The sequence below is a fragment of the Delphinus delphis genome, chromosome 9 (assembly GCF_949987515.2).
Source record: "Delphinus delphis chromosome 9, mDelDel1.2, whole genome shotgun sequence".
Classification (NCBI taxonomy): Eukaryota; Metazoa; Chordata; class Mammalia; order Artiodactyla; family Delphinidae; genus Delphinus; species Delphinus delphis.
The window spans coordinates 21,266,800-21,289,788 of record NC_082691.1 but is presented as its reverse complement, the minus strand read 5'-3'; the positions used below and the strand labels follow the sequence as shown (position 1 = coordinate 21,289,788).

At 42.5% G+C, this 22,989-nt stretch overlaps 1 protein-coding gene across 3 annotated transcripts in view; it reads right to left on the bottom strand.

The window, feature by feature from the left end:
* Positions 1 to 22,774, bottom strand: part of SLC26A5 (solute carrier family 26 member 5) — a 30,115-nt gene extending 7,341 nt beyond the window's left edge. The window contains exons 1-12 of one of the 3 annotated variants that reach the window (XM_060019852.1): positions 22,623 to 22,774; positions 20,521 to 20,660; positions 16,837 to 16,947; positions 15,583 to 15,749; positions 14,868 to 15,032; positions 12,766 to 12,918; positions 9,990 to 10,072; positions 5,230 to 5,377; positions 4,064 to 4,177; positions 3,193 to 3,270; positions 2,417 to 2,512; positions 2,098 to 2,204 (exon numbers count right to left, since the gene is read on the bottom strand). In XM_060019852.1, the coding sequence (XP_059875835.1) occupies positions 2,098 to 2,204; positions 2,417 to 2,512; positions 3,193 to 3,270; positions 4,064 to 4,177; positions 5,230 to 5,377; positions 9,990 to 10,072; positions 12,766 to 12,918; positions 14,868 to 15,032; positions 15,583 to 15,749; positions 16,837 to 16,947; positions 20,521 to 20,660; positions 22,623 to 22,774 (1,514 nt within the window). Of the gene's footprint in view, positions 1 to 2,093; positions 2,205 to 2,416; positions 2,513 to 3,192; positions 3,271 to 4,063; positions 4,178 to 5,229; positions 5,378 to 9,989; positions 10,073 to 12,765; positions 12,919 to 14,867; positions 15,033 to 15,582; positions 15,750 to 16,836; positions 16,948 to 20,520; positions 20,661 to 22,622 lie in introns of those variants that run through there. The other 2 variants (XM_060019854.1, XM_060019855.1) reach the window with 2 other exon arrangements.
* Between the last annotated feature and the right edge of the window lie 215 nt (positions 22,775 to 22,989).

Genomic DNA, 22,989 nt, shown 5'->3' with positions numbered 1-22,989 from the left:
ACGATAATTTAGTGCCACCATTACTTCATTATCATGATTAGCATCATCATTATGTATCTGTCATCCTTAGGAGAGTGCAGCCTTTTTGAAGGGAAGAACTATGTTTTATTTACTGCAATATCCCTAGAGTCTAGTATCTCCCTGGGAACCTAGTAGTCCCTCCAAAAAGACTGTCCAATTAAGATTATAAGATTATAATTATTCTAATATGTTTTGCCCCCGCTTGGGGGCAAAAACTGAATTTCCGTCACATTTATAGCATCACCCACAGCGCCTGCATGGAGGAGGCATAAGGAACTATTTGTTGATGAACTGATTGTCCCTTGACCATGTGGGCTTTGAGGGAATCTGGGTGTTTGGAAGACAAGCAAAGCCACTGAAGCACCAGCCCTCTCTGGACAGCACGGCCTAATTACAGAGAAAGAAGCAGCTGAAAATAAACACGTAGCCTTGGTACTGGCTCCCCAGACTCTAACCTACAAAGACCCAGCACAATCACCAACAGGGACAGAACATTAAAAACGAACTTTAGTTAATTATTTGGGGGAGAAAAATAAGCAGAGCATTTAAAAAACAACCTGCCTAACTTTAAAATTTATGATAAGAAATCATAAACTATTATTTGGGTAAAAAAAACCACCAAAAAGTGAAAAAAAAGTCTCCAATTCTATACCATGGCTTGTTAAAGGATACAGATATTTTTAAACCATGATGTTCACTAAAGCTCTGAGAGAAAGAACTCTTGCATGTACTAATAATGCTCGTACAAAAACGGGGGGGAGGGCTTCCCTGGTGGCGCGGTGGCTGAGAGTCTGCCTGCCGATGCAGGGGACATGGGTTCGTGCCCCGGTCCGGGAAGATCCCACATGCCGCAGAGCGGCTGGGCCCGTGAGCCATGGCCGCTGAGCCTGCGCGTGCGGAACCTGTGCTCCGCAACAGGAGAGGCCACAACAGTGAGAGGCGCGTACCGCAGAAAAAAAGACCCAAAAACCAAAAACAAACAAACAAAAACGAGGGGGAGGGTGAACTTCTTTTACATAAAAGTGGGTGACAGGGTAGAGTTTGTTATTAAAAACAGTGTAATTTTTGAGTTTAGATTCCACATTTCCCTCTATGTCGTTTCTGAAGAGGAAAATGCTCATTTCCTACGCTGTAGAGTGGGAAGCATCCCATCATTTCCATCTAGCAGCCCTTCAACATACCACAATCAAAACTTTAAGAACTATCGTGTGATTTGCAACTACAGGCAAAAACAGACTAACCTCATTTTCATTCCACCCGTGTTAAATTTGTTGCGTGCATAGGATGTGTCAGGCACCGTGCTAGGCTCTTCATGTGCATTATTCTCATTTGAACCTTGCTGTGACTCTTTGAGGCAGCAAGTAAGAGTCTCATTTTATAGAGGCAGAGACGGAGGCTCCAAGAGGTCACGTAAAATCACAGAGCTTATACAGAGTGTGCAGCCAGGACTTGAACCTAAGGTTGTCTGACTCCAAAGTCAGACTATTTGAAAACATAATGTTTCCTTTTTTTTTCTTTATAGTGATTTATTTATTTATCATGAACAGAGTATTTTTTTAAAGTTATTTTATACCTTCCCCATTGGGCTCAGCTTCGTACTAGGAGAAGAGATGACAGGTGATAATATTTCAGGGTGGAGGAAGGAACCGCTGAAGCCCCACATATGATAACTTGGTGTCAGCGTCTGCTCCATGTTATCAAAACCTATGTCAGCACCCGGTGCCAAAGCAGACTGCAAGAACACACAGTTCATTTACCCTCACAAGAGGGTAAATAAGCCAGGGTGCCACAGGGGCCAGAGTGGCAGGAACCATGAGACAAACTAGGCTCTTTTAAGAGAACCACTGATGGAATTATAAACTGTGATAGAGTAGAGCATCTGGCATGATCATATTGAGTTTTTCATTTGGCAGTTTGTTTATTTAGTCAACAAGCCCCATGAGTCCTCAGTTCTCTTTCATGCTGACCAGAAGTAACCAAAGAGCTTACTTTGACCAGATCGAGCTTTGATCTACGTTTAAACTCACTGTTGCAGTCTCAGGCAGGACGCACACCCATGCCAATCTGTGCACTCACCTCTGTGTTCTGTAAATTACAGTCATCAGTGCGATGATCACAGCAGTAATCAAGCCATAGTCCAATCCCAGGAACAAGGAGGAAACAAAAGTAGTAAGCCAGATGGTCTAAACAAAAGACAGAAAGCTTCAGGTAGAATCATGTGAAAAATTTCCTACGAGTTACACACACACACACACACAGAGTACCTAGCCTTGTTGCCTAACTGGATACTGCATATAATAACTGGCCACAGTAACTTATCTTTCTCACATTTTTATCAGCAACAATACATTTGTTGCTATGACATATTCACCTAGCAATCACCTTTGTTACTTACCAGCTCTATCTTGCTGGTTCTCCAGAAAAAGGGGAGATCTGAGAATTGCATAAACATTCCTTTCAGGTTGACGATCACAATGGCCGACAGCACAGCCTGAAACACAGCACATTCATGCGTGCCTCTCCTCTTGTGTCCAGAGACCCCCCTCTGCTGGCCCTTCACTGTCCTGCAGCTGCCCTCCCACCGTCCTTTCCCCACTCCCTTCCTACAGGGCAGTGATGGTACATGTGGAGACAAGAACACCTGGATTTTCAGGACTTGGTTAGCTAAAATGGGACTTGAAAACCAGACTTATAGCCTAGTAGCAAACCTGCATGGTGGTCAAGAGGTTCAGAATTAAATGGCACTCAAGGACTTATCTCACCCATGGTCTTCCTGCACTACGATTTTCTCTAAGCTATAGCATTCCTGAGCTCTACTAGATTAAATGTTCCAGTAACTAAACGTTTTATGAGTGTAGGCCATCTCAAATTTTTAATGGGAGTATAAGGTCATAGAAGATCAAAGAGAGAAGAACCTTGGAGATTAGCCAAACCAAAACCTCCACTTTGCAGATAAAGAAACTGAGAATCAAAGATGCTGAGATGGCTTTCCCTAGGTCCCAGTTGCTGGCAGACTGTGGAACAGGATATTGATCCTAGCCTTGGCCCTTTCTCATACCACCTCACTAGGGTTACAGTAAAAACCCATGAGACAGCCACAAAAATATAAACAAATAAAATAGCAAAGTCTCTATACATGAGAAAACCTCACACCAAATCTAAGCTACATACCTGGGGTAATGATTCAAAGAGGAATCCAGTGGCTAATATGACCAGCAGAATCATTAATGAGGCCAAACAACCTGCAAGCTGAATGAGAGAAGACACGTGGAAGGGGCTTTTAGGAGACCTGAGTAAGAGGCGGGGCATAGGTTGGTCTTAGTCTTTTGATAATCACTGTGGGAAGATATGGCTTCACATAAGTCATCCATACCATTACATAAACCTGTAACTCATTCCCACTCCCTTTCTGAGGTTTTGGTTCCTCATATAGCCTTTAAACCAGAAGCTGAAATATTTAAATACCCTGAATGAAATGCCCGTGCCAGGGGTGGGGGAGAGGAGATGTATGGTGCTGACCCAAGACTCACAGGGGCCAGAAGAGTTCAGATAAGACTTTTACCATCCAAAGTGGTAGCCACTAGCCACAGGTGGCTATTTAAATCTTAAAAAGTAAAATTAAATAAAATTAAAAATTCAGGTCTTGGTTGCACTAGCTACATTTCAAGTGCTCAAGAGCTACATGTGGCTAGTGGCTGCCATACTGGACAGTACAAATATCAAACATTTCCATCACAGCAGAAGGGTCTATTGGATGGTGCTGGCATCCTGCCCATACTCACTCTCAGGCTTTCATGACAACATCCTATGTCTGAACTTTGAGGTTTACTGGTAGCAGGGAGTGTTGTTTAATTTTTCGATTTGACTGGCGAATATACCCCTTTTCTGTAGATTCAGTTCCTTGTGATTTGCTTCAACCAATCATGCCTTTCTCTGATTCATACACAGCTCACTGGAGCATGGATCTTCAGGCAGAATACAATCAACAGATTAAAGTTTATCACCCAAATCACCAGACCTTGGAGGCCAGTTGCATACGCACCTGTGTCTTCCCTCCAGTTCCCTCCTGGACAAGGCTTCGAGACAAGGAGCATGAAATTGCAAAAGTCTGGAAGAGTGAGCCAGTGGAATTGCACAGTCCCAGGGCAATGAGCTCCTTTTCCACGTGGAAGCAAAGCACAAAAGAGATCAGTTATTTTTCAGGAAGCCAGGCATGATGGCCCATTTAATGCACATTTTCAGCAGTATAGGCTGTCTCTTCATTCCCTTTCCAGATACAAGAATTTGTTTAACATGACTTCAAAACAGGAATTAATGCATTAATTTCTTGAATTAATTCAAGAAAAACACCTTGAATTTTTATTGTGTTGGAGATAAATTTTGCGCTCACCACCTAGCCCCCTCTTTCCCAAACACACTCTCTACACAAATAATGCTTTTGTTTTTAAAGAAAACTGCAGCAAAACGGACAAAATATTTTTGTCGTTTAAGAGAAAGTTATTGGTGAACAGGACTGCTGGCATCTTTTAAATGCCTGGGCTCTTGCTCATCAAGGAACCCCTGCCAGTGTCCTCTTGGGACCAGTGAGTGGGTCCTGATCTCAGGGCAACTTCCGGGTTTCCTAGACGGATTACTGTGTCTCGTATGAACATGGAGCGTCTCGTCTCCTCTTAGAAGTGCACAGTGTGAATTTCTAAGATAAATACACACTGGGTATTTATCTTAGAAATAAATAATGGCTCACAGTATTCAGATTCAATACTTTATCTGTAGCTATCTTATAAAAGAAGGCGGCAAAGAATGTATTGTGGGGTTTAAGTGATGAACCATAAACTCAAAGTTCAGTGAACAAAGAGAAGGCTTTCCTGTGGAGTAAAAATGGTTCTGGAAAAACATTAGATTCTCAGGCTGTGAGCTTTAAAAATAGGGATAGCGCCTAGAGGAGCATGGCAAACTGTCCACCTCAGAGTGGAGACTGCACCTACTGATGAGGTGAGGTAGGAGTCTGGACCTCAGTGTTCTGATGATGTAAGGCACACAAATCACGAAAAAATTGTAGCGTTGAATAAATACATGCTTCAAATACATCCATCACCAAAGTAATTTTTTTTCCTACCAAGATGGAGAAATCCAGTTTATTTGTCTCCTATAGTAGAGCAAGATGACTGTGCCACCAGGAAACATCCGCAGGAAATTAATGAGTTTTACCTGATTGCCATCGACCTGGTAGCCATGCTTATTCGCCAAGGTCTTGGCCATTGAGATGGTCACAGAAAATCCAACGATCGCTATGGCAATGGCGTCCACGTACACAAGGTGGAAGAGGCTGGTGTCCGGATTGGCCGGAGGTAGCAGCCTGAAAGGTGAAGCTGACTTTAACCTGGGCATTGTGACCACTGGAAAAAAACATGCAGCTAGAGGGGAGCACTGTAGGGGGGCATTATCTGCAGATGAGGTGATCAACACTTGGGTACTTGTTTGGCAAAAAGCAGGGCCCTCTTTGACACACAAGTTCTTTCCAGGCCCCAACCCCAGAGTGCCGGCTTTCTACCTGAATGGGTTATCAGCAGAGATCAAATGCCGTTTTATTTAGAAAAGGAGTAACCTCATACCTCACGGCAGCCCGTATGGCAGGTGTAAGTAAGACTCAGAGCAGGTAGAGGAGAGGGTCAGCGAAGCGCTCAGATGCCACAAGACATTCGAACCAAAAACTGAGGTGAGGAGGGAGGTGGACAGGGGTTATGATATCAGAGAATTACTACTGTCCGGGCAACACTAGGTACTCACTGCTCTCCCTTGCTGTTTGATGTAAGGACCCTGCTTCTTCCCTGGATCCCTTTAGGTGAGTGTCTAACATGGGAAATGAGCAGCAGATTATACTCCTTGGGTCACATCTGGGAATCTTAGGAATCTGGAGGGGCCAAAAGCGTGGCTCCTGGAGCTCCCCAATGGAGAACCTAATTTTTGTGGTCCATTCTTATAGTTTGGAACCTTTGTCCTAAAAGAACAGAATAGGCGTTCCCCAGAATGGTATGGGGGAAGGGGCAAGAGAGGTTTTCAAAGGCACCTGCTCCAATTCAAGGCACTGGGCTAAATAACAATATCAATTAATTGATGTACAATATTATTACTGTTACAGTCATTCATTAGGCGCTTCCTCTTGTGCCAGGTTCTGTGTTTATCTATCTCCAACAGCACTGTGAGCTAGGTACCATTATAATCCCCATTTTACAGATGAGGAAAATGAGGCATAGTGAGGTCAAGTAACTTGTCCAAGGTCAAACAGCTCATCTATTAAGTACAACAAAAACCACAAAGAACCCGTCTCTCCACACTATTTCTCATACTGTGTCATATCACAGTGACAAAAGGGCTGTCTCAGCTTCTGAGGTAAGGGAAAGGGAGGGGAGCAAAGGAACCTAACATATGTTAAGCCTAGATTATGTGCTACATGCTTGATATATGTCATCTCATTTGCCCTCAAAACAATCCTTTTCGATGGGTGCCATTATTACCCCGATTTATACGTGAAAAAATGGATGCTTGCAGATGTTAAGTAATCTGCTGAAGATGGAGCAGGGAATCAGACGCGGGGGGTCTGCCTATAGAACTCACTGTCTTTTCCTTGCACTTTGCTACATAAGCACTAACCAGGAGAGAAGGCCTGGCAGCAGGTTTGGGTCTGAGGAATAAGAATATGAGAAAAGAATGTATGCTGCAATGAGTGAAGAGAAGTAAACCAAGGAACATGATATATTGCCATGAAGGGGATCTCTAACAGTCAGCTGTCACTTTCTGGACACTGTATTATATATTTAGGGGGTGTGTGTGTGTGTGTGCAGATAAGTGTGGTAGTTTGTTTCCAAATACAGCCACCACCAATTCCTTGCATACTTCTGTGTGCTGCTCCCCTATCTAGATGTGGTCTGTTTCCCCTCTGGTTGAATCTGGGCTGGCCTTGTGATTTGCTTTGACCAACAGAATGTGGTGGGAGTGATGTTGCATGAGTGCTGTAAGCAGCCTGGCAGCTTCTGCTTTTCTGTCCTGTTGCCCTGAGCTGACACCTAAAGAACCTGGCTACCCTGCTGGAGACCCGTATGGAGAGAAGATGCCAGCCAGCCCTCAGCTGTTCCAGCCACTGCAGCTGAGCTGTCAGACATGTGAGCGAGGCCTTCTTGGATCCTCCAGCCCTGGTCACCCCTTCAGAGTCTGCAGCTGCCTGAGAGACCCCAAGGGAGACAACCACTCAGCTGAGCCCCACCTACACTGACAAACTGCGAGCAGATAAACGGACATTGTTATAAGCCACTGTTCTTCGGCAGTGAGACTCACAGAACACTGAAGCAGTATGACTGTATACAGATAGGAAGTCAGGGAGGCATTATTGGTTGCCTGCCTGGTTTTGGGCAAAGTTCCAGAAAGATAAGGTTTCTGGGAAGCCAAGTTTCAAAAAGGTAAAATGTTCTTAGTTTTAAAAAAAATGTTTAGCTCTCCTAGAGCCTGCGTGCCACAACTACTGAAGCCCGTGCTCTGCAATAAGAGAAGCCACTGCAACGAGTAGCCCGTGCACTGCACTGCAGAGTAGACCCCGCTCGCTGCAACTAGAGAAAGCCTGCGTGAGCAACGAAGACCCAACACAGCCAAAAATAAATTAATTAAATAAATTTATTAAAAAAAATTTAGCTCTCATACGTAGAGGGAAAGCAACATATTTGGGTATAATGCAATAGGGAAAGGAAGGTATTAGGTAGGAATGATGGTGGCATGTGAATTTTTTTTTTTTTTTTTTTTGGCATGTGAATTTTTAAAAGGAGAAATCTAAGCGTGAAAATTCACATGTAGATTACTTGTGATTAGTTATTGAATAGGGTTATCTACTGGATCCAAAGACACATGTTTATCACATGACGAATTATGTTAGTGAGCCAGGTGTGAGGTAATGGAAAGATCACACAACTGGGTATCAGAAGATTGAGTTCTGGGTCCAGGCTGGGACATACCAAACTTCACTCACGTCTCTCAAATGTCACCTTCCTTGATACCCTACCTAAAACAGCAACCCCAGCCCCTCCTATCTCTTACCTGGCTTCCCTTGTCTTCGTAGCATGTCTCACTATTGATGTATTGTCTATCTCTCCTAGTAGAATATAAGTTCCATGAGACCAAAGGCTTTTATGCTTGCATGTTCACTTTTGTTTTTAACTGCTGTGTCCCTGGCACATAATAGGCACTCAATAAACATATGCTGAATAAATGGGAATAAATGAACTTTCTTCTCTGCTAAATGAAGATAACATATATCAACAGTGTAATTGTGAGCATCAACTGACATGGTGGGTATAAAAGTACTTAAAAAATTGTAAGTGCAAATAGAAAAACAAGGGTCATCACTGTGTTATACCTTTACATTGAATCATAAGTAACATGTTTATGACAGCAGTTCGCTGAAGTTGAATGCAGGCTTCTGAACTTTGGCTTAAAAAGCAACTCCTGCTGCCTGTGCTTCCCTGGAGATTCTTAGGTGGTTCCAGGGGCAAGGCCTGATGGAATATACCAGGTCCTGTCAATGTCCAGCATCTGGGCAAATGTCTGACTCTTCTTTTGGAAAGAGAGAACAGAGTGGCAAGAAAGAGACAGTACCAGGAACAGAAAGACAGAGACACGCAGAGCGGTACAGAGATAGCCAGAGTATCAGAGAGGGACAGAGTGAGACCAGGAGAGGCTCGCAGTCACGCTCACTCCTTCAAATATAAAAATAATAGTAAAAATTTTAAAATGTAGAATTAGGTACAAGAAAAACAGAGGAAGCAAAGAAGTAATATATGATTTAAAACTAGAAACCTGATTGAAATAATGAGCCACAGAACTTTCAATTAACATGTCTTGAACGTGCATGCCAAATGCTACACTGGCTGCTTTAGACACATTTTCTCCTGTAACTCTCACAACTGCTCTTGAGATAGTCATCAATTACCATGCTTACCTAGCAGGGGAGGAAACTGAGGCTTTGAGAGGATAAGTGACTTGCCCAAGGTCACAAAGCTACTAAGTGGCAGGCTAAATTTAGCTTTTTAGCTCCAAAGCTTTTTTTGCTTTTAGCTCCAAAGCTACCCAGGAAGAGATCTAAAAAACCAATAAATGCTAAATAGGAAACAGAACAAAACGAAAACCCACATGCCATTTGTTGGTAGGACTGTAAAATGGTGCAACCACTTTCAAAAACATTATGGAGGTTCCTCAAAAAGTTAAAGCAGACTACCATATGATCCAGCAGTCCCACTTCTATGTACATACCCAAAAGAACTGAAAGCAGGGTCTTGAGGAGACACTTGCATACCCATGCTCACAGCAGGATTATTCACAATAGCCAAGAGGTGGAAGCAACCCAAATGTCCACCAACAGATGAATGCATAGACAAAATGTGGTATATACATAAGGTGGAATTTTCTTCTGCTTTAAAGAGGAAGGAAATCCTGTCACATGCTACAACGTGGATGAACGTTGGTATTATGCTAAATGAAATAAGCCAGTCACAGAGACGGCAAGAGTACTAGAGTACTAGAGTACTCGGAGTACTAGAGTAATCGGATTCATAGAGAGAGAAAGTAGGGGATGGAGGGAAAGGAGAATGGGGAGTTATTGTTTAATGGTACAGTTTCAGATTTGCAAGACGAAAAAGTTCTGGAGATCTGTTTCACAACAATGTGAATACGCTTAACACTACTGGACGGTACACTTATGAATGGTTAAAATGGTTAAGTTTTATGTTATTTTTTTCTTAACCACAATAAGCCACCCCCCCACACACACAGCCAAAAAAACCAAACTCAAACCCCCCCAAACCCTCAGCTATTTGATACGTAGGAAAAAAAAAGATTGTTCATTGCAATACTAAAGCAGGACTTCGAAGCAGTAATAGATCCCTTGATTATTCAAGTCACACGGTTACTTGAAACTATTTTCCTACCCCAGAGGAAGTGTCCCAACGACATCCACATTGTACGATTCATGCAGGCTAAACCCAGCTGAAATGCCAGTTCCCATAACCACCTGAAACAGACACAAAACCAAACGTACCTTTAGAAATGAACATTCAAACACCACAAAAATAAGCTTCAAAGAACTTGTTAGCCAAGCCAAATCTATTCTCACTTTCTCGGTTTTTTAAAAAAAGAATTACAGTTAGCTTCCAGCAATTCTAACTTCTCCTAATGACCCTTCTCCACAAAATTAAAATGGACTCTACAGCCTCCTTGTGGCCTGGAATTCTTTTCTCTTTACTTTGTTCTGTTCCATCCCGAGGCATTTGGCTAGTTGGCTACAAACAAAGAAACCATAAAACCTTTCAGGGGTTGGCTTTGCCTTTGGGGCAGGTAAAATGAGGCTCTGGACAAGGTGGCACAAATAAAGGACATGAAATACGTATTGTGAGGGTGGTACAGTGACAGTGTATCATTATAACATGTAGGTTTGGATCTATTGCACAATCTTTCTATGGACTCTTGTTTCCAGGACAGCAGCACCAAGGTGGTTAGAGGCCTCCACCAGCACCCCATGGCTATCTTCTCCCATGTCTGTTGCCAAGTCAGGGTCAGGGTGAAACCGCCCATCACGGAGTGTGCTTGTACATAAGGTTGCCTGGATTGTCGGGGCACAGATTCAGTCTGTGTGTAAAGTACAAGCCTTAGTGAGCTACAAGAAGAGAAAAATAACAGAAGGAGAGACAGCAACTTTCTTCATCCCAAAGAACCACTGCTTGTAGAACTTTCTGAGTGGGTTATCCAGGAGCGAAGGCTTAGGGCTGGCCAGGGAAGGGAGCCAGACCCCCACCAAAGGGGGCTGCTGCAGGGAGCCAAGAAGAAGGTAAGCTCATTATCAGACACAGCAGCCCGAGAGACCAAGGTTGTGGCTGCTTCCGGCCGCTATGATGAAATGCCCCTTCTTTGTTGGTTGCAATGTCTGTCCCCCTTAATTACATCCGTTGTGCATCGCAACCTGGGGGAGTGCCCAGAAAATTCAAATCCACAGGATACACATGGCTCAAGTTCCTGAAGCATCAACTTTATGCAGTGATAAATAAATTGAAACCAAAGCTTTCCTACCAACACAAACAGATGCATTGTGAAAGAGAATGCAGAACCCCAAACAATTTTATGATAAAAAAGGAACTGTATGTTTAATGAGAGTCATGAAGATTCTGTCCCAAATTTTCCAGTATGGCTTCCCTCTCCCTTGCTCTGAGGAGCACACAGATAAGAAGTTAAAAAAAAAACCCAAAAAACAAAAAACAGGTTCAACCATAATTTTAATGATAGAATTCTGGAGAACCATTGCCCTGGAAAACATGAAGGAAACTTTAAAGAGAATCTGGAAAGTGGACAAAACTAGGATCCCAAGCCAGGAAAGTCAGTCTTCATCATTTACTTCATGATTAGGGCCTGCCTTTCTCCACTGCCATGCGAAGGAGCTGAGAACCTCTTGCTGTTCTCCAAGAGGAAACAGGAACTCTGGGCCCAACCCCAATGAGAGAACAGGTCTTAAAACAGTGAGAGACAGTCCAATTCGGGTATAGACAAGATGAAAGCAAGGACAAGGGTCAAAGGGCCTGGCTTCTTTGTGAGCTATACGAGCCAGTGGTTCTTGTGGCTGGAACTTTTAGCTAGATTTGGATCAGACACCTATACTTTTTATTGCTTCTCCTTGTGGCTCCTGAACTATACACCAGACACAAGAGGGAAGAGATATGGGAACATATGTGTATGTATAACTGATTCACTTTGTTAAAAAGCAGAAACTAACACACCATTGTAAAGCAATTATACTCCAATAAAGATGTTAAAAAAACCAAAAATAAAAAATAAAAAATAACTATACACCAAAGTGCTCCAGGCTCCCAAGGAGAACTCACCAGGACACTGTGGGACATGACTTTCAAGGAAAACAGTGACACGTGTCAGACACCATGCAAACTTCTAGTTTGAGGTAGTTCACAGTTTCGATATTAGTTCCTACTACATTCCTTTCAGTCACACCACATGTTTGCAAAGCTGGGCATTCAGTGGTCACTGTGATAAAAAAGCAGGTACCATGCAAAAATCAAAGTGAACAGGAAATGATGGTAGTGGTGTCCATCTGATTCCCAGGTTTGAGGGATTGTGAAGTGCCCACCAGCCGCCATACGCGTTCATTGATAAATTACTGTGGTGATTTAAGAATGTCACAAAATATATTTTATTTCAATATATGTGCATTATTTTTACAAACAGTTCTTAAGTTGTTAGACATAAATACGTATGAAGTTGTTTGGACCTTACTACTTAGTAAATGGAACTATTACTTTTGGCCTAGGAGTGCCAGGAACCAAGAAAGTTTGGGAACCTTCGTCATTTGCTCTTTTCAGAATGGAAACAGCTTACTTTTTTCAGGTTATTAAAGTTTATATGTTCATTATAAAACAATTAGACAATAAAAACTTTGAAAAAGAAAAATCTCCATAATTTCACTCAAAGATAGTTTACATTCACATTTTTATGGACAGACTTCAGCTATATTTTAAAAATCATCCATGACTCTGCTTTAATGCTTTTCTCTTCTTGTCAGTGTATTTGTAAAAGTTCCCCTTGACAAATTCCAACCTTCTCTTGGCAGAAGTGAGAGAAAAGAGGTCAAGTCTCCTCCTCCCGGGTCCACTTCTAAACCCCACACAGAAACAGGTAGGCGTAAGCTGCTGGACGCTGACTTACCGCAAAGAACTCTAAAGGGATGGGCGCTGGCAATTTTTCTTTAAATCTCTCATTAAACTCCTTGCCACCCAGCAGCAAACCAAAGACCATCAGCCCAACGCCTAGGGAACACACGTTGAGGTTTTTAACATTCTGCAACACAGCAACTGTACTCTGTAACACAGTGAACACTGGATGTTACATCAAGCAAGAGCCCCTGAATAGACAGAGACAGTCTAGTGCTCTAATTCACACCAGCCATCCCATTAGTGGACATTTCTAGCTAAAGGTTCTCAGGCTGAAGTCTCTCTCTCTGCAGCTTTCACCAATTAGGAGTCATTTTTACCCAGTCATACATCTTGGTAGTTGTAATCCTTACCTGACAATCTTATATTACAGTGTTCTTTGCTACGCTAACATCTCAATGTAGAATGGTAAAATTCAGAAAAGTAACCCTGAAGCTGAGTCCTGAGCATTAGGAAAGGATTAGGGGTAATATCAGCAAAAAAATCCATAGGTAAATACATACGAAAGCTTTTAGGAGCTGAAAGAGGGAGAGAAATCACTGTTAGCAGATGAAAGACGAAATCACTGTTAGCAGATGAAAGTGAGCTTTGAAGGGAAGAGAGTGGCTGAAGCTTGGAAAGAAGCCCAGGAAAGTTAGAGAAGAAAGCCGCTTAATTTTCTCCTAAGGCTGCCGTCTCGGCACCCCAGATGCAGTCAGTACTTATCTGGACCCTGGGAAAGCAGGTTACCACCGAGCCCAGGCTACACACTTTTCCTATCAATGCCTAGGAGCATTCTCTAGTATGCTTGTCTGTTCTATTTCCTTTGTGACAAGGCATTTTGAGAAATCTCAGAGTAAGAAGCATGTTACCAGCTATTACGGGAAATGAAGAATTGAGTTATTTAGGGAATGCTCCCACAGTTGGACTCCATTCTAATCAGTGAAGGACTCAATTTAACTGTTACTTCCTCAAAGTGACTTTCCTAGACCCCTAATCTAAAGCTCTCTCTATTCAACTTTCAGAGCAGCCTGATTTTTTCTTCAGAGCACTTAACACAATTTGTACTTAATTACATATTTATGTGATTAGCAGTTTACTATGTGTCTTCCCATTGGACCGTAAACTCACTGCTCTGCCTAACACAGTGTCTGACACGTCAATACCTCCAAAGGCTATAGACCTCTCATTCCAAGGATAGCTTCAACAGCATCTCAGTTCTGGTATGTAGTGCTTACACTGTCATTTGGTTTTAATAATTTTCGTAACTTCCTCTTTATCCATGGTTATTTAAAAATACGTTTTTGGTTTCCAAATGTATGGGGGTTTTAAAGCTATATTTAGTTATTGATTGCTAATTTACTGCACCATGTGAAACAACGCTGCATTTTTAGAATTTGTGATCAGTTTTACGTGACCACTCTCAACGTGATCAGTTATTACCATTGTTACCTACGTGCTTGCAAATAATTTATATCTTCTCTGAGTTGGGTAGAAGGATCTATGTCTATTTTATTAAACTGGTTAATTGTGACAGTTACACAATAGATCCTTTACAGACTTATTTTTTTGCCTGCTTGAGTAAGCAGTTTTTGAGAGAGATCTATTATCCCATAATGCCTTTAAATTATTTGTTAGTTCCCAAAGATAATCTAATTTGTCTTAAGAAAAAAGCAGTTTCTTTAGCTAACTAGAGTCAAGGTGAAATAACCAAATAAAGACGTAACCAGGGACTTCCCTGGTGGTCCAGTGGTTAAGACTTCGTGCTCCCAATGCAGGGTGCCTGGGTTGGATCCCTGGTCAAGGAACTAGATCCTGCATGCTGCAACTAAGACCCAGCACAGCCGAATAAATAAATAAATATTAAAAAAAGACCTAACCAAAAAATTCCTTGTGAGGTAGATAGTATCATATATTAAAGAAATGAGACTTTAAGGTTTAATTTTCCTTGTAGTGCTCTTCTCAGAAAAGCCTTAGAATAACTAAATCTCCTCCATTTTATTGAAATTCTTGGACATAAGAAAAGTGAGCCTTGAAGGTAAAAGAGATACAGAAGAGAAGGGGGAAAAATAAAGAAGGGAAAACAAGTACCAGTAAGTCGGGAAGTTGCTTACTTACATACACCACTGAAAAGATCCCACTGTACCGCTTTGTTTTAACTCCAAACAGGTATTTTAACATGGAGGTGAAGACATGCACAGCTGCCGCAGTGGTAAACCCACGGACCAGGGGCTCCGTGAGATATATGGCCACAAATCCAAACCTACAGACACCTAGGCAAAACTTTTTTTTTTTTAAATGACAAAGAAACAAATAAATCACATGATAGGTCACGAAGTTAAAACCAACAGAAAACATTAAAAAGTTCTTTCTGGACCATTTTCTAATACTACAAACTTGCACCTGCAGCAAGTTAAGTAGCTAATAAATCAATCACTGGTTATGCAGAAAACAACGGAAGGTTTGGGAGGGCCTGGAGCCCCACGGAGCAATGGGCACCCCCGTACTCTCTCTGTCCCTCAGAAGTGGGGGTAGGCTTAGTCATGTCACTTCCTGCTCCTTCCAGGCCCTCTTCCCATTACTAACCCATCCCGCTTCAAGCTAGTCTTGCTTTTGGAATCTCTAAAGTATCCAACTGAAGCTAGCTAGCTAGTTCCTATTCAGTATCAATTTAAGTAAGGCATGCAGTGGGACCGGCGTTCCTGAGCTATGAACCCTGAGCTCTGGAGTTTTGCTGGCTGACCCTATCCACCATGTAGACCAGCCAAGTGTGCTCAACAGATATTTATTAAATGAGCAAATGAGAGCCCATTTCCACATCTGTGAGTCTTACCTGAATGATTCCTGTAAGTAAGGTCACAGACATGGCGACTTTCACTCTCAAAGCATCTCTTGCCTCCGTACTGTTGGTTGCGTTTACTCCTCCTGGAATGACTATATCATCTGGTACTAATCGAACAGCCACGCCGCCTATCATCAGGCTAATAACTGCAAATGGACCTGAAATAAGGAAGCATTAATCAGGGAAATTATGTTCAGTATGTCTGATGTGGTTGTTTCCAGTACCCCAGGAGACACAGGTAAGGTCAATAAATCCTCCTTGAAATAACACTGCACTGTGACAAAATCTTCCATCCCACACACTCTTCTAGAACCCTGACATTTCCCCATGAAGAGGTGGTCTAATTCCTCTCTCCTTGAATCTGGGTGGACTTGTGACATGCTAGTAATCAAAAGAATGCAGCAGAAGCGATACTGCGTGACTGCTGAGGCCAGGTAACAACGGGTGATGCGGCTTCCACCTGAGAGCTGTACTGCTCGCTCGTGCTGCAGCCCTACAGGCAAGAAAGCCCCCGTCAGGACCACGTGGAGAGAGGGTGAGGGCGGGAGGTAAGAAGAGAGGGAGGGGGAGTCCAGCCTTCCTGTAGCTGCTCTGGCTCTAGCTCCCACCTGACTCTTAACTGCTTGAGAGACTCCGAGCCTAAACTGCCCAGATGAGCCCTTCCCAAATCCTGACCCACAGGAACTGTGAGAGATAATCAAATGGTGGTTGTTTTTAGCTGCTAAACTTGGGGGGGGGGTGTGTTACTCAGCAACGAACAGCTGAGACCTTGTGTGTGTTGGCTGGTGGCAGCCTCAGGCAGCATCAACACTATTATGAAATCCATATAAATCTGATCCTAAATACACTAAAGAGAAACCAAGTACAATTCAGTGCCTAAAATAAGATGAAAATGCATTATATGCATGGTAATTAGGAACTTGCAGCATCACTAATAAAACAGAGGAAAAAAAAGAGATGCAGGCAAATTGTATTATGCACTCAAGCACTTATTTCACAGATTTCAACAATTGCTCTTTTTACACAAGAAAACTGTCTTTTTCTATTATGCCCAGATTATGAGAAAGCTGCTAGTTCTAGAAATCTTGAGGGGGAGTGTATTCTTTAAAAGCACCTACTGGGTATACAGTAACAAACGTTGTTACTAAGCAGATGTCCTAATAACAAACATGCTGTTTCTCTGGCACACTGCAAAGCCTAGAAATCCAAAAGGAAAGGTACTAAAATATCAACTGTAAGGTTTACCTATGGATATGTGTCTGGAGGTTCCAAAAAAACAATACATGATAACGGGGTAAAATGAAGAGTACAGGCCAAACACCGGAGGCACAGCTGCCAGCATTGCAAAGGCTAAACCTGTGGGATAAAAAACCAAACAGAAACGGGGAGCTCATTAGAAAACAGAGGGCTATGTGTGTTTTTCTCTTGGTTCTTTCTCTATGATGAACAAGTGAAAATCATGTTAATTTAAGCAGATGTGTTTTAACATGCCCACCCTTCCATCACACTCTTACATGGAATCCTATATTTGTGTTCAGAGAGCCCAGGCTGAGACAGTTTTCCTTGTCATCTCCTCTTTGCCAGGGGTGGGTTTTTTTCTGCTTTATTCTTTCCCAAATTACATAACGGCAGAAAGTCTTACTTGACTGGTGCAGTTGTAATCTGGTGTTGATGCCCAAATGCCAGCTGTTTCCCCAATGGGGTGTTTTTAGGGTTCTCTGGAGACCCGTTTTCAGTGAGGAACTCCCACTGTACTATTCCCTGGCCGATGTAATGCCGCCCCCACCGACCTAGGCCCCTTACAGGTTCCAGTTCTTACACCTCCTCCAGCTTCTTTCTGCTGGCAGCTGCTCATCCTGTAGGCAGACTTCTTGGGCAGGTACCTTTCAAATGAGCCAAGCCAGGTTACCTCCCAGGGTGCCCAGTTATCTGATGCTTTACCCCAGTAAACTGTGCAAGTGCAGGCCATGCCCACAGGAGGGGTCCTCTTCATTTTGCTGTCATAGGCAGTTCACACCCTTTCACCTGTGTATTTATTTTTTTTTGCAAGAATTAGGCAATAGTGCCCACAAACTCCACGGGACACACGTCCAGTGCTCCAAGTGATTCTCTTGCAGTCCTTCCTTAACTTTAGGTGGAGGGGAAATGCATAGGGCTTTTTTCACCTTTCTCTCGAAAATTCTCATTCCAAATCTAGTATCAGTCTTCTTGTCCCCTTACATCCTGTTGGAGTGATGCACCGAGGAGAGAGCCTGTGTGTCATTCACTCATCGTTTTGTATGGATGGCCTGGAATCCCTCTTTAGAGCGTGTAAGCAATAAACACCCTTTGTTCTCAGCTTTGGGGCCTCACCAAGTGTCTGGAATAACTAGAAAGTTCATGCAATGCATTGTCATATTGTGGATAAGAACATTTTAGCAAAAGAAGAGTTGGGAAAGCGTCCCTATTTCATATGTAACAATATGGTAAGTTTAATGTTGCATTTAAAAATATTTTTTATTTCTAGCAAAGAAACACACATCCATAGTATAAAAAGCCAAGCAGTACTAGGGAGGCTGGGAGGAAAAGCCAGCACTCTTCTGCCTTACTCTAGGTTCCACTCCCCAGAAGCACTCACTTCTAACTCTTTCAGCTGTTTTTCTACCATTTATCTCCATTTTTCTAAATCAGCAGTTCCTACATGAGAGGATTCTGCCCAGCCCCAGGGGACATCTGGCAATGTCTGAAGACATTTTTTATTACCAAGCCTGGGAGTGGGGCTGCTGCTGCATCTAGTGGGTAGAAGCCAGGGATGCTGCTACCCACCCTGCAATGCACAGGATGGCCCCCCACCACCAGTGTACATGGTACAGGCTGAGAAACCCATTCTACATAACCTGTTCACATTGTTACTTCTTGGTTTATCGTTGTAGATATAAACTGTTGACCTTCTGTAGTGCCTATTTTTTCAGATTCCTCTAGGTTATGATTTCAGGATTATGTGACTTTTTTTTTCCTTTCTAGAAAGTTTTGGGATCTTCTATTTATTCCTGGTATTCTGATATTTTACAATGGTGTGTCTTGTTTTAAGTTAATTTTTCACGAATTATGATGGGTACCTGATGGTTGCTCTCAGTCTGAAAACTCATGTATTTCAATTCTGAGAATATTCTTTGTCACTATAGCTCTTTTCTCTGGGTACAGGTGACCATCTGCCTTGTGCTGTAAGTTCTTGCAGGCTCTCTGGAGCTGAACAGGGCAAGGAAGAGCCTTTGTGAGCTCACAGTTCAATGGGTAGATGTTTACGTAATGTCTACAGGTCCAAAAAAAGTTGTGGAATGGCACTTCAGTAAAAAACCCAACTAGGCTAAATTCTGAGGATTTCTTTGACGTATTCATTTACATGCGTTCACTACAGCCATTTCCTGTGGCGCTGTCAGTCCAACTTGACTGAATGTCGGTCTAGCTCCTATTTCCCACTCCGGATGCCGAGCCTCTGTCTGCTCCTCCCCCTGCCCTCACCTCTGCCTTTAAATACATCCCTTTCTCTATCCTTGGGGTGTTGGTGCCAAAATTGTTGTGGAGAGTGGTCCTAAACCTGATTTAAGGCTTTTGTTTAACAGATTTAATAGATTCGATAACTCAGTCACTTGGAAAATTAAAAACTCAGCTAACTGATCACTGGGAAAATTTTTTTTTTTTTTTTTTTTTTTTTTTTTTACAAAGCGATTGTTCAGTAATTAGTTTTTGGGCAACTAGAGAAGGGAATAGATTTTCTGCCAGCTTACCTAGAGGCTGTTGAAGCCATTATCACCTTTTGACCACACTGAGTCACTGTCACCTCTAATTGGTCTCCCTACATTCATCCTGGTGACCTCTCGCCAGCCAAGTCCACTCCCCGTACAACAGTCTCAGTGATCTCTTACCAGAAATACCCAACTGAAAAAAGCACGCTGACAGCTTTCACTGCGCTCAGAACGAAATCCAAAGGGTCCCGTCAAGGCTGTGCACACCTGCCACTGCTCGCCTTGCCAGGCTCCAGCCCCTCACTCCCCACACTCCTAGCACCCTGCCTCTCTCATAATTCTTCAAACACCCAATTCTCTTCCTGCTAAATGCCTTCACACATGCTATCACTTCTTCCTGAAGTGCACTTCTTCTCATTCTTTACCTCCCTGCTACTCGTCCTTCAGGTCTCACTTCAATCTCACCTTCTTAAAGGGGTTTTTGTGACTTACCTACTTAAATTAGGTCCCCCTAGTATCACCATGTCAGAGTGCCCTGTATCTTCCTTCACAGTGTTTACCATCATTTGCAATAAAAACTGATGCGTGCTGTTATGTGCTTCATGTTTCTTTCCCTGATTGGATAGTTAGTTCCATGAAGATGGGGACGGCCAGGCAGATACTTGATAAATGTGTGTGAATAATCAATGAGTGTTTTCTTAAATTCTTATATCACATATAAAATCACACAAAGGCACAAGAATTCAGTATATCATGGTCCCTTGTAGTAAGAATATGGACTTATAAGTCAAGAACCTGAACAAGGACAACCCCTGAAAGAAACACAACATTGGAAATCAACTATACTTCAATAAAATTTAAAAAACAACAAAACAACAACAACAAAAAAGGACAACCTCAACAACATGCTCATGGAGTGACTGATTAACTTGGCGAGAGAAAGGCAATGCCCAGCCAGCTCCTACATGTACTGGTCTGTAAAACAGTATTACCACATTCTACAACTAATATCTCCGGGGCTTTTAAAAGGTTATTTAAAAGGGTTATTTCTGGAGAATTCCTTTAAACAGGCGAAGGTTACTAGAACTATAATGATAAAAACTATGAATTTCCAATCACGAGGAAATTAAACAGAAAAATGGTCAAGCAACTGTTTGAGGAGATGGTAGCGAAGCACAGAAAGAAAGAAATATATTCTACTGACCTTGAGGAAGCTGCAGCACACCTGTGCTTATGCCTGAGACTATGTCACCCAACACATACTCCTTGAATCTGTATGCAGGCAACCACTTGGTTATGGGGAGGAACATGTAAATGATATTTCGTATTTTCTTAGGGGTACATCTGGAGAACAAAGAAATAGATAAAATGAGGATCATTTCTGTAGAGTTCACACCAAGGCATTTTCCCTTCCTCATATCCTGGAGCAGTAAGGAAGAATTCAAAACTGGTGCGGAGGATGACTCTTCTACTCTGCAGAGGTCAGAGACAAGAAGACCTGCTTATTATTATTATTTAAAAAAAATAGGAACATCTGGGCTTCCCTGGTGGCGCAGTGGTTGTGAGTCCGCCTGCCGATGCAGGGGATGCGGGTTCGTGCCCCGGTCCGGGAAGATCCCACATGCCGCGGAGCGGCTGGGCCTGTGAGCCATGGCTGCTAAGCCTGTGCGTCCAGAGCCTGTGCTCCACAACGGGAGAGGCCACAACAGTGAGAGGCCCGCGTAACGCAAAAAAAAAAAAAAAAAAAAGGAACATCTGAATTGTCTCCACTCTAATGCTCTACAACTGACCATGAAAAAAAATATTAGCTTCAAAATAGTTGAGATATCCCAGAAGCTATTATTTCAACAGGTGAAACCCTTAATGTGCTTCCTGTGTTGGTGTAAAGTGAAGTAGGGGAATTATTTACTGATTGAGTTAAATCTTGGATGTGGAACCAATGACCAGCATCTACCCACTTAGTTTTCCCTTTCCTTATAAAATGAAGGAAATTTTCACAGGTATTATGAGCTTTATGAATATGTCTCTGATTAGGTAAACTCAAAACACCATTTGTCACGGGAGCACTGTAGCTAAGTCTATGTCTGGTTATCTTGGTTAGGTGAACACCATGCTGAAAAAACCAAGGCTTTGCAGTTAATCCCCGGATGGTTTAATTAACTTTGATACACAGACTATATTCTGGACCTCAGCCAGTCCTTTTGCCAGTCTATGCCTACAATCAAAGACATCAGTGAGTAAGAGTATGGACAGATGAGTTCCATCACCACTGTGACAGCCTCAAGTCCTCCTGGTGATGAGGAAGCAACTTATTCCATTTAAAAGGATAATGCATTACTGCAGCATGCATGGTATTTTATACAGTGCCTTTAGTGGTTAAGAGCATCTGGTAATTAGATGCAGGAAGATACGGGAAGCAAAATGTCAGGCAACTATGGCAAGAGCAATGAATTTGAGTGAAACAAACCAGATTTCATAGCAGTCTCCTGGTTTAGAAAATTGAGATATTAATAACAGCTGCATTTATATAGTGCTTGCCATGTGCCTTGCGCTTTGCATATATTAATAGGTTTTAACCCCAGGAACTCGATGATGTAAGCCCTAATTACTATTCCCATTTTACAAAGTAGGAAACTCAAGTGCACAGCTGGTGGGCGGCTGGGACTGGGATCAAAACTAAGACAGTCTGACTCCAGTGCACATACCTTCAACCTCTCGTGATGTCACACCTAGAGCACAGGGTCACTGTGAAGCTTATATGAAGCTGTGGTCTCAAGGGTTCAGGAGGCAGCAATCAGATGGTTTGCAAAATCAGGTGTGCAATCAGGTACACATGTCAGGCACACATGCATTACACAGCCATGTTGCTGGCCTGGGAATGGTAAGTGTCCTAAGACACTGAGTGTCCTTGATAGCTTAGGTTGGGGACTTAAATGCATAGATTCAGGGTGTTGCCACATGGAGTAGAAGTCAAGTGGGAAAAAGAGGGGTTGGAACATTCCTGAGAGACAAATGGAAGAGGTGGATATTATGTAGGTGGGTGGAGAAATGGAAAGTGGGTTGTTTATATAGACCTTTATACAGACATAAAGCATAGAAGGAATTGAATAAATATGGTGAAATATGTAATGAAGCTTGTGTTCCATCAAATATCTACCACTGAATGAACTGTGTGGACAGCTCTGCAAATCACGAGAGCTCACCATTTGTTTTTTCCTCCACATTGCCAGATTCTCTTTATACATTTGACCTTGCTTCTCTCATAAGTGAAAGACAGATTAAAGGAAATAAGTGGAAACAACATACGTGAATGCCTGTTTCAGCTTATCCCCAATGGATTCCGAAATCTTGTCCTTCTTGTGCAGTCTTTCCTGGAGGACCGGGTGACTAAAGATAGGTCTTTCCACATAGTACCGCTGGGTTGCTGCAAGGATTTCAGTTTCTTCAACATGATCCATAGTACTCTGAAATTATTCATCAATAGCAGGAGACGAGCATTTCCTGAATTTCACTAAGGGAGAAAATAAAAACTCTGTCAGATGCCAAAATCCTACTGATGACCGTTCCGATGCATCTCTTCTTGGCGGTATTATTGCAAGTTATTCTGAGGACCTCTTCATCTTTGGACACCCAGAGCATCTAACCTAGTGATCTGGACAGAGTAGGCACTAAT